Source organism: Solanum lycopersicum, chromosome 1 (assembly GCF_036512215.1).
Source record: "Solanum lycopersicum chromosome 1, SLM_r2.1".
NCBI lineage: Eukaryota > Viridiplantae > Streptophyta > Magnoliopsida > Solanales > Solanaceae > Solanum > Solanum lycopersicum.
The window spans coordinates 2629431-2641817 of NC_090800.1; the positions used below are offsets into that span (position 1 = coordinate 2629431).

At 33.8% G+C, this 12387-nt stretch overlaps 1 protein-coding gene across 1 annotated transcript; it reads right to left on the minus strand.

The window, feature by feature from the left end:
* Positions 1–897: 897 nt before the first annotated feature.
* On the minus strand, positions 898–7503 carry LOC101245575 (uncharacterized). Its single transcript, XM_004228487.5, has 6 exons — positions 7183–7503; positions 5323–5467; positions 4574–5185; positions 2318–2807; positions 1825–1906; positions 898–1331 (listed from the first exon to the last, which is right to left on the minus strand). Exons 1-6 carry the CDS (start codon positions 7216–7218, stop codon positions 1128–1130), a joined length of 1569 nt encoding a protein of 522 aa, XP_004228535.2. The 5' UTR covers positions 7219–7503; the 3' UTR covers positions 898–1127.
* Positions 7504–12387: the final 4884 nt, after the last annotated feature.

Below are 12387 nucleotides of genomic sequence, written 5' to 3' on the forward strand. Positions count from 1 at the left end.
AGTACTATGATGGTATTTATTTACTCTGTTAGTATCCATATACACTGACAATATCAAGCAGACACTGCCTCTTCCTCCTTGATGTCATCAGTATATATATCATATATACTCAAATTGTATCAAGAAGTTACTGAGTAGTGTTTTAACTAAAGCATTGCTTCTTCCTCTTTAATTCCGAGAATATATATATATATATATATATATATATATATATATATATAGTATCAAGCAGTAAACACGAATTAATAGTTAAAACATAGCGGTATGAAAATAAGGGGTAGCCACTTGTAAACAATTTCTCTTTTTGGGTTTGATGGTAACAAACAGCAAATACAAATATATAGTCAAAAACATAGTGGTATGAAAGTAAGGGGTAACCACTCATAAATAGTTTCTCTTTTTGGGATTGACGATATCAAGCGGTAAACACGAATTAATAGTTAAACACATAGCGCTATGAAAGTAAGGAGTAGCCCCTTGTAAATAGTTTCTCTTTTGATATAAGTATTCTTTTTCCTATTATCAAATTAGAATATTTATTCATCCCCCATCAAATCAAATTAGGATGGGGCAATATTTCTTTTTATAGCTTAGGTCAAACCTCTGTTGTTATTTAGTTTATATCAAATAAAGTCCAAATTTAAACAAAGGTAAAAACAACAACAAACTCAATGTAATTTCATCGGTGGATTTAAAGAGGATGAAGTGTATACAAATTCCATCCCTTTCTTTGTGAGACAGAGAGATTGTTTTGCTACTCGGCTCAAAAGAGAAGTCATCTTGCTTTCAAGAAAATATGATAACAATATAGCAAAGTACACAATAAACGAAGCAACAAATATTACTACACATTACATAATAAGAGACTACGCGACTACTAAATTCATGTACAAGAACTTGAAATTAATAAGCTTGGAGGAACCCTTCATTAATCATCAAATCACAATTGGTCACAGGAGACTGCCTGAACTTCAACTTCCATTGATCAACAATTACATGTAAAGTGGCCAACCAGTTGAGTTTGTACAAGAGCTTCAAGCATACACAAAGGCAGTCTCCAACTTCACAATACTAGCTTAGTGGAAAAGCAAAAATATACAGAGCATTAGATAGTGATTTGAAGCTCTTCAGAAGCACCAGCGGCAGCAGGAGAATGAGTGTGGTAAACGACCAGTTTTACGAATGTATTCTGCTTGCTTCTCTATTTTTACAGCATGTTTGTTTCTCCTGGCTTCTGCTGCTGCCAGTTTCTCTTCAGCTTTGTACCTAACCGCAGCTATCTTGTTCATTAGCTTGTCTTGTGCTCGTGCCTTCATCTTTTCCACCTCCACCTGAAAGTCAAAAATGTTTAGATTACGAAAAGTTTCTCCTCGGCTTTATGAGTCACACTTCCCTTCTTAGTTCGTCAATAAAAAACGTCATCTTTCTATAATTAGAAACAACTTAACTTTAAAATTCCTATTTAACCTTAATGAAATGATGTATAGTCACATAAATGTCTTAAGGCTTGTTTTAGACCCACAAATTTCAAAATTCTTCTTTCTTAATTTTTGTGCCTAGTTAAGCGGTGTCACATTAATAGAGACGGAAGGAGTACTACTTATCCAAAAGTATTATATAAGAGGATGTGAAGAGCAGGTCTACTTTTAGCGTTCTCAATAATTTGCACCAAATCACAAAATAAATAAAAAACATGTAAGGTCAATAGAGAAAACCTGGAAGTCATCTACTTCTGGTGCAGAGAGCTTTAGAAGTTAACTTTGTACTATGTAGATGGCTGAACTAGAAGCATGATACTTGAACGTGCAAAAGATAATTAATTACCTCAGTTTTCCTCATCTCGGCTTCTGTCTTTGCTTGTTGATGATTTTCCCATGCTTGTATCTTGATTTCTTCTCGTTTAAACCTTGAGAAAGATAACCAGCAAGTCATACGCTAAGTAGCAAATTGACAATTTAAATAGAGAACACATGTAAGCTTCCATTGAGAATCAGCATTGATCAACTAATTGTTGGTTCTTGATTTTTCCTCTTTGGAAAGATAAGCTTTCATCAGATTATGCTCCAGAGCATACATAAAGAGAACCCAACACCATAAAGAATAACATGCAGCAGAAGTTGACGAGCATCTTAGCGATAACTACAAAGTTGAATAAGCTAGCAAATCTTTTTTAAAAAATATATATAACAGGATCAATGTCATTAATGGGGCTCCAAGGAGGTCGCGTGAATAACCTAGCTTGACTGGTAGCTATATTTTAAACCTCAACCAAAAGGCTCAAGAACTAAAATAAGATTTCTAATATCCCCGAAATTACCTGGCTAAGTGCTTCGCTTTCTCTGCATCCTCCCAAGCAGCTGCGCGTGTCTCAGTAACAGTGGTATTTGGTTGGTCTTGCTTATCAGTTTTCAGCAAGCTGGATGCATTTCTATCCTCACCATCTTTGCTAGCCCAGGCAGCTATATTCATTTTACCAAGTTTAGTTCCAAGTGCCATGATTTCTCTTCGAGTTTTCAACTGTAATTCCTGGTCAGACAATTCATTTGTATGAGCATCCAAATTATCATTTGAAGGACGAAAAGGAGAGGAAGCTGGTGCAGCTCCCGGAGTTGATGGCCGAGAAGAAGTTGGGCTGCGAGTAGGTGTAGTTGCTCTAACAGGTGTCCCAGTTCTGGAAGGTTCCTGGCTTGCAATTGGAGTCATTTCGGTGCCCATATCTCTCATCGAGACTGACCTTGCAGTTGATGGTGGGGGGATAACAGTCGCACTATGTATAGAAACAGACGAATCATGACGGCTCAGATTTACTGCAAAAAATATAATTGTTTATCATTTTGCATTCAAAAGTTCATCGTATTTCAACAATTTACTGTGGACGATCATGAATCAAGCACGACGTAGAAGCACCATGAATTGTAAATATTTTCGTTGGAGGAAGGGTGTGAGTTGGTGAAGAAAATGAAAAGATGTTCCCTTTTTCCGGAGATGAGAGATTGTACGAGTTTTCTGATCATTGTTATTTAAAGGATGTAAATCTATTGTGATAGAACTTATGGGAATAAAAGCAACATCTATTGAAGCTTTTAATATTCTAGAAATGTTGGAACTAGGCGATTTCTTTTTTTGTACTGGTTATGTAGACCTTACCCTACTTTTATAGGGTAGGAAGACTTTCCGAAAAGACCCTAAGCTCAAAAGAGAAGCTATTAAAGCATGGTTGCGAGAATATACCAACTAAATATAGTATAATTACGTAAGAAAATCATGATATTATACTCACTTATTTGCTAATACTTTGTTGTCTCGCAGGCTCAAATAGTTATTGTAAATGCCATAGGAAGTTCACGTGAGTCAAGAGTAAGGAGAAAAAACATATTTCCTCATCTTTCAGTGAGATGGCTTAACTTGGGAAATATAAACTGAAGATCAATTTGAAATGAGTAGTTTCAATTATCATGATGATAAAAGTCAGGACCCAAGAGTCCAAAAGTTACATACATTTTCCAATTACTGCGAGTGTGATAACTCCATGCAACTTCAGACCTTTTAAGTAACATTAAGCATGTAGTGCAAACTGCAAAGACATTTACTAAATGATAACATACTCTTCCTCCCCAATAGATTTCGTCTTGCTCTTTTTCGGCCAACTAGTATTATCTACTTTACTTAAAAAGATACTTCCCTTTATAATCCCTCCTTGAATACATTGTGTACATATGCTAAATCATGCAATGCAGGGTTAAAAAAGAAGTAAACTTTGAGAAAAGGGAGATAGAGTTAAAGAAGAAATATATCAGCCTAATGTAAAGAACTTAAAATATAAATGTGTGTCAGCCTAATGTGAAGAGTATAATAATAAAAAAGCAAAACTATGCAGCTATAAGGAGGTATACTAGCACTTCTAGAAATGTTCAGCCGTGAGGCCAGCTAAATCTTCTATGTGTACCACCTTGCTGTCAACCATTGAATGTAGAATCTAAATCACACACTTTTACATTTTCAATAAGATTTCAGCTATTCAAGAACATTTGAATGCTTCAAGTATTAATACTTTTTTATCAGTGCTCCAAGTATCTATATTTGTTTTGATAAACAACAACACATCCACTGTAATGTGTAATCCCACAAGTGGGGTCTGGGGAGAGTAGGATGTACACAGACCTTACCCCTGCCTTTGTGGGGTAGAGAGGTTGTTTCGATAGACCCTCGGCACAAAAGGAATGTATTGAAGCATATTTGCTTTGATATTCTCAACAATTATTAGACTAAACAATATTCTGTGCATCATCTCATTAAGTGAACAAAATGTATCGTGAATGCATGGAGGAAGCCAAGCATTAAAAATTGAATGACAAATGAGACAACAACAACAACATAGCCAGTATGCCAAATGAGACAGCTATTGAATATAATTGTACTTCTAAATAGAAGGTGCTTCACAGAATGCAAACTAGAAAGTACACTGAAATTAGCAATACTACTATTTCTCATTCTTGGACTCAAACTTATATCAAGAATAGACAGAAATCTTTTCCAGCAACATGTAAAAGGATTAAAGTGAAATTAGTCTTACTTGCTGATTGTCCGATGGATGTTTCAATCATGAGCATTGGCTTAACATATGATTCAGCAATTGGGTGTGGCTCAGCCTCCCAACTCACGAACTTCTGAACACCGCTGTCCTTTGGTTGGCCTGAGTCTATCTGTTTTGTGTCAACAGGCTCCTCATAAGGAACCAATTTTTGATCAGGAACCTCAACTACAACTTTTGTAGATTGTTGTCGATAGCCATATCCAGAATGACTAGTCTTGCGAGATCCAACAACTTGACTGCTCTGCCCAGTCTTCGGCCTGTTAGATGTTGGGCTTGCTATCCATTTTTGCGCATCATCCCATTTGGACGGGGCAGGTTTTGAGAAATGAGCTAGGGGCACTCTCTGTGCTGCCCGTTCAGCCTTTTGAAATTCAAAGAGAGGAGATACAGTACCAACACTATCGATTCCACCATCACAGTCCAAACTACTGTCATCTTGAGACCTAATTCTTGTACTAACCAAAGATTGATCTTTGATTCTCGTGTCATTAATCATCTCCAATGACATTGATGAATCAAGTGCTAAGGAAGTCGAACTCTCAGGAACAACACTTACAACATTTACATCTTTGTAATTCTCCAAATTACAACCTGGCAAGCAAAAAAATGTACTTGCATTCAATCTAACATAGTGTGTAAACAAGGTAAGCATTAACACAAGAAATGAAGGTATCCATAAGTACAAAATCTCATTGCACAATATACATAACGTCAATGCATTACTATACCGGATTCATGGATCTCAGGCAAATGGGATCTCAAGGACACAGTAGCAGATTCAAGCTCTTGATCTTCTACTACGTCATCCTTCCCTTCTTGTTTCCTCTTCTTTTCTGCTCCCAGTAGCATAGACCTCAGTTTTCTAGGAGACAGCTATAACAAAACAAACAAAACCGAAGGGGAAAAGAAAGCTTAATTTCCTAAATGAGAAACGGGGTATACATAGAAAGTGATGGCTCTGCATAACTATATGCAGATTCAATGGATCAAAAGTTGATTTCTTTCTTAAACAATAGGAGAATAATACAAGAAGTAGAAAAAAAAACCAACAGTAACAAAGTAGGAAAAGTCCAATTGTGATGAAAACGATGTATCAATGCGTCATTCTCTCTACTTCTTTTTGCCTTGAAAATCAAAACACACATTGGGCAAAGAGAAAAAGTAAAACATTTTACTTTCAACCCAGATCACAAAGTGAATAAGAACCAAATTAACAACTAAACAGTACCTTTGCACCCTACTCCATTATCACTGACACTGTAAGATTCTCAAGCTCACAATGACAATGAAAACTAAAACCCCAATTAGAGAAAGATAAACAGCCAAAAATTTACTTTCAACCACGACCACAAAGCATTAAGGAACTAAATTAACAACTAAGCAGTACATAAGCATCTGTTATTGTACCTACTTCATTATCACTCACTCTTCAACATTAACAAGCTCATAATGTCAATTTTGCCTACAAACTTAAAGTCACATTGCGGAAAGAAAAATTAAAAAGAGAAACTTTTATTAAAATGGTAAGCACCCTCACCTTGGGAAGGGGCAAAAAAAACCCAAATCACAAAGCGAATAAAGAACCAAATTAACAATCAAGCAGTACATAACGCATCAGGGTTTCTACCCCTACTCCATTGTCACTCACCCTGCAAGATTCTCAAACTCACCATGTCAATTTTGCCTTAAAATTGAAAACTCCACAAACCAAAAAGAACAAAAAAAGCTTTTTTCTTTGAAATCGGATCACAAAAGGGGTTGCTCAGATGATAAACACCCTCCACCTCCCACCCTGAAATCATGTGTTCGAGTCACCAAAAGAGCAAAAAGCTTGGAGCTTGTATAAAGAGATGAAAAAAGAATAAGAACGCAGATCAGAAAACAAATTAAAGAAGCAAACTAACATCTAACCAGTGCTTATACTCAAATCCTACTCCATTGTCACTCACCCTGCAAGATTCTCAAGCTCACCATGTCAATTTTGCCTTAAAATTGAAAACCCCATATACCAAAAAAACAAAAAAAAGCCTTTTGCTTTCAACCTAGATCACAAAAGGGGTTGCTCGGATAATAAGCACCCTCCACCTCCCACCCTAAAATTGTATGTTCGAGTCACCAAAAGAGCAATAAGGTGGGAACTTGTATAAAGAGATGAAAAAAGAAACAGAACCCAGATCAGACAACAGATTTAAGAAGCAAATTAACATCTAACAGTGTTTATACTCAAATCCTACTCCATTGTCACTCACCCTGCAAAATTCTCAAACTCACATTGTCAATTTTGCCTTAAAATTGAAAACCCCACACACCAAAAAGAACAAAAAAAGCTTTTTGCTTTGAACCCAGATAACAAAAGGGGTTGCACAGATGTTAAACACCCTCCACCTCCCACCCTAAAATCATGTGTTCAAGTCACCAAAGGAGCAAAAAAGTGGGAGCTTGTATAAAGAAATGGAAAAAGAAAAGGAACCCAGATCAGAAAACATATTAAAGAAGCAAATTAACAACTAATCAGTGTATATAATCAAATCCTACTCCATTATCACTGATTCTGCAAGATTTTCAACCTCAAAAAGTGAAATTTTTACCTGTAAATTTCTCTTGTCGATTCTTTCATACTCCATAAAGGATGATTTCAAGCTTGTGGGTGTGACAGTATCTCTGAGAAAAGAGTGAAATTGTAGTGATGAATCTTGTCAACATCCAAATGGACAAAAAGAGAAATGAAGAGTGTGTAGTCCCTACACTTTCTACTCAAATCTTTTTGACTGAAAATTATGATTAAAAAGGAAAATTTTCAAAGATCCTATTTTTACATAGTTTTAAATGGAGTTATTATCAAATAAGATATTAGATCTTTTTGTCTTGTGTTGAGCAATAAATAATCTTTTGACCAAATAATGAAGGGTATAATGGTCATGATAAATCGAAAAATTGAAAAATCGAATCAAATCGCGTAGAAGGAAATATCCTACAATTAGGAGCGCATATTTGCTATTTGGGTTTGAATAGTTTGATATCGATAATTGGAAAGTAGTAAAATATCTATAATTAAGGGTGGACGTTTGATAGTTCTAAAACATCGATTTCGATAATTTAATAATTGGTAACTGAAAGTAGTAGATACCAAAAACAAAAATATCTGCAATTAGTGTCACGATCCAAATCGGGCCGCGACTGGCACCCACACTTACCCTCCTATGTGAGCGAACCAACCAATCTAAACCTTAACATTTCAATATAATATCAACAGAAAGTAATGCGGAAGACTTAAACTCATTAATAAAAACCAATTCAATAACTTCTAAAAACTCAACAACTATTATTATCCCCAAAATCTGGAAGTCATCATCACAAGAACATCTATCCTCAAATTACTAATCTAAGAGTATCTAAGAAGCTAAAATACATAAAAAGCTAGTCCATGCCGGAACTTCAAGGCATCGAGACATGCAGAGGAAGATCCAGTCCAAGCTAGAAGCATTAGCTCACCCTGAAATCCGGAGTAATGAAGACTGGCTAGAGTTGCGGTTGAGTTGAAGACGACGGCACGTTTGCTGCACTCCACAATTTAACAAAAAGAAAACATACAAGTAGGGGTCAGTACAAAACACGGGTAATGAGTAGGTATCATCGGCCAACTCAAAATAGAAAACAGTATATATCAGATAACATCATAAAATCAACTAATATCCTTAGCATGCAGCATTTACAGTTACCATAACCCTTGGTTACAACACCAAGCACATCAATGAGGACTCACGCCTCCTCATCATACTCATTCGGGAATCAGGTTCATTAGATTGAATATATTATCATCTTTCAAGATTCATTATCTTTATTCCCCTCGTGTCGGTACGTGACACTCCGCTCCTCATATACTATCCTGGTGTCGGAACGTGACACTCCGATCCTCATATACTATCCTGGTACCGGAACGTGGCACCCAATCCCCTAATCTCACTACTTTAGTTCATCAAGCCTTCTTTTATACCAAGGCATCATCATTAACAAAGTAGATTAGGGTTCTCTTTTTCAAGATTTAGGATTCAATAGCTTCATCATGCTTATTTTATCACAATTATATAATCACATTCATGCAAGCATACAATTAAGCATATAGAAGGGTTCACAACACTACCCAATACATATCATTCGCTATTTAGAGTTTACTACGAATAGTGTAAAAACCATAACCTACCTCCACCGAAGATTAGTGATCAAGCAAGCAAATTCCCCAAAGCTTTGTGTTTTCCTCTTCTCGTTCGATCCTCTCTCTCTCTTTGTTCTTTCTATTTTCTTTATTCAAACCCTCTTTCTTTTACCCTAATTAGCATATAATTAAGAATAAAAGATGGCAATAATAACCCACTAATTTACTCAAGGTTACCTCTTTTAACCCCCAAGTAATTAGATTTATTAACATTAACCCACTAACTTTATAATTAAAGCCGGAATAGTCCAAAACGCCCCTTAAATTACTTAACAGAAATCCAACCCAGTCTGGGATTACGCAGCCTGTGACGGGCCGTCGTGCCTGCGACGGTCCGTCCTGCTGCTCCGTCACAGAGTTCAGAGACTCAATTCTCTGAAGAGTCTGTGACGGTCCGTCATGCCTGTGACGGTCCGTCATGCCATTCCGTTACGAAGTTTAGAGAGTCGATTTCAGTACCCATTTTTCAGAATTTCTAAGTGTTTTGAAACGAGACCCCTCGACGGTCCGTCGTGCTCATGACGGTCCGTCGTGGGTTCCGTCGTCTCAGCCTGTTTTTCCAGAAATAAAATATGCTGCTCAAAACGACTAAACAGGTCGTTACAATTAGGAATGGATGTTTGCTATTCAGTTTGATCACATTGATATTTTTAAAAGTTTGATTTCGATAATTTAGAAAGTTAAGTCCGATAATCAAACTTTGATATGAGAGTTTGATAATTACGTATTGAAGAAAAAAGATATATTTATAATTTGTTCAATATTTCACATGTTAGCTTTTAAAAGAATCATAAATGTTCACTTTCAAGTGTTATTATTACGAAACATATCAGAATTGATCAGTCAAGAGATATGTATCACTCACTAGCGATACATATATATATATATATGTGTGTGTGTGTGTGTGTGTGAGAGAGAGAGAGAGAGAGAGGGAGAGAGAGAGAGAGCTAACAATTCACAACGGATGGACGCTGATATGTCCAAAGTTTCACTTCGATAATAGATAAGTTTTGATCCCATTTTTTTTTTTTGGAAAATCTAAAACTTTCAAAGTTCGATCCAATATAATTTTTATGTGACTTTTCGCATATTACAATTTTTGTTCTATAAATTAACTCTTTTAGAAAAGTTTCTTATGTGCTACTCCTACAACTTATCTGTAGGAGCTCTAAATTGGCAAAATAATGTTATAATTTGTGGCGAAAGTTGTTAGATCTTCCTTATGCAGTCACGAGGATAGATAAGAATTCAATTACTAAAACATGACCGTTATCTCTATTTATATAGCTGAATTGTTGATTTATTTATAACTTGCTTTTAATTTAGGATTTTTTTGTGTTAAAAAAATAAATTGATTGTTACATTAGATTTTGTTATAATTTTCATTATTAAGATAATACCCAAAAAAAAAAAATTAATTATATTGCTTGTGTGTTTCTTTTTTATTCTTTGTATTTGGTTATCATCCTTAAGAATGGATTTGATAGAATGATTACTCTTTCTTTTTATTATTTAAAGTTGAAGTATATAGAATTAGATTAATGGTACGTTTGATTATATCATCCTTGGGTTTCACCGATGTGATTGCATCCCGATAACGATCTTGAGCTTGTCTAATAATTATTATTGCCATCATTTCTCCTCCATTTTCCAATTTTTTTCTCCGATTATGATGGAAAATAACTAAGTGAAAAAATTTTCGACGGATGTTGTTCTGTCTTCTTTTTAAAAATATATTGATTCTCATTAACTACTGACCAAAGTTTATAATAAATAAAGATTTACATACAAATTTTGAATCCACTATGGTATGTGTTTGAACTCTATATTATACTTAATCATATTTATTATATCATCATTAAGCACAAACTATTATAGGAAAATTATCTGAATGGGCAACTTCAATAAATGGTTTGACTTTTCGAGTTTGTGGTGATAGACTAATTAATTATAGTTTTTAATATTCCAAGAATGTGAAGGATTAACCACTTAAACTAGTAGTTTTTATTGTGGTTTTGATGTTTTGACATAATGAAAAACGAAAAGATAGAAAGGAAGGACCACTATAATGAATAAGGTCATGTAATAGATATACCCTAATAAAATTTAAATAAAATTACATACTAATATCAATAATTATTTAATAAAAGGATTTTTTTATTAATCACATAATTTTATAAAAGAGAAGCTATGAAAAATATTTAGATTAAATATGAAATTCATTAAGAAATCAATATAAGTGAACTTTGGAAAGTTAAACATTAAAATGAAATTTCATAGAGAAAAGAGAAGGTAATAAGAATTGGGTAATACTACAACTACTTAAATAAAAACTTGTAATCATTTTTTTCTTTTTTATTTGAGCTTTTTTTTAGTATTATTTATATATATTTTATGTAAACTTGAAATCTGATCGTTCTTTTATGCTTATTTGTAATCTTTTTAATTAAATTCTTAGTATAATTTTTTGGCAATGTGTAACTCAGATTGTTGTTAATAATAATTATTCATGACTATATAGTTAGTCAACACTATTATTAATCATTATCCATAATTAAATAATATTTTGACCAATAATGAAGAATAGGGTGTTCTAATTAATATAATGTATTTCAAATGAGAAAATGATCAAAATGGCCCTATGGGTTTTTTTTTTTGAAGTGGTATGGTCCTTGATATATATTTTCATCGTCTTATTTTATTTTATGTGAGATAGTTTGATTCGGTACAAAATAAGAAAAAAGCAAGATAAATTTGTAGTCTAAAAAGGATTATCAATAAAATTGGTATTTGTGTGGTTATAAATCATTTGATTAAGGATAAAATTGATATTTTAAAATTAAATTGTTACTTAATATAGAATTATGTTTTGAGACTGATTAAAAAAGAAAGTAAGTAAGAAATACTTAATTGATTTAATTTTCCTTTGAAAAAAAAAACTGATTCAAACTGAACCACGAATATCCCACTTCATTATTAAATTGAAGTGGTGTTTGGATTAATTTATTTACGAATACACGTTAAAACCTTAATGTTCATCTCTAGTTATTTAACAATATAAAATAAAAATAAAAATTGAAACTTATCTTCTTCAAGAGTTGTGGAGATGTATAAAATATTAAAATCAACGTTTTGTAAGATTTAATTTCTCAGTAAAACTAGGGAAAATAAACAAGTACCCACCCCCTCAACCTATGCCCGAAATCCCAGAGACACACTTATATTATATTAATGTCCTATTACCCCCTGAACTTATTTTATAAGTAATTTTCTACCCCTTTTCGGCCTACATGACACTAGCTTGAAAAAAAATCAATCAATATTAGACCCACAAGATAGTGTCATGTAAGACGAAAAAGGGTAAAAAATTATTAATAAAATAAGTTCAGGAGAGTAATAGGACCTTAGTATAGTATAAGTGTGTCAGATTTCGGGCATTGTGCATTATCCCATAAAATTAAGATACAACATCATTAGATTTGTCAATTTTTTGCTTGTATAAGTGTTTGTGCTGTTTTAATTCAGGATTCGTTTATGTCTTATATATATATATATATATATATATATAAAACGTCTTTAA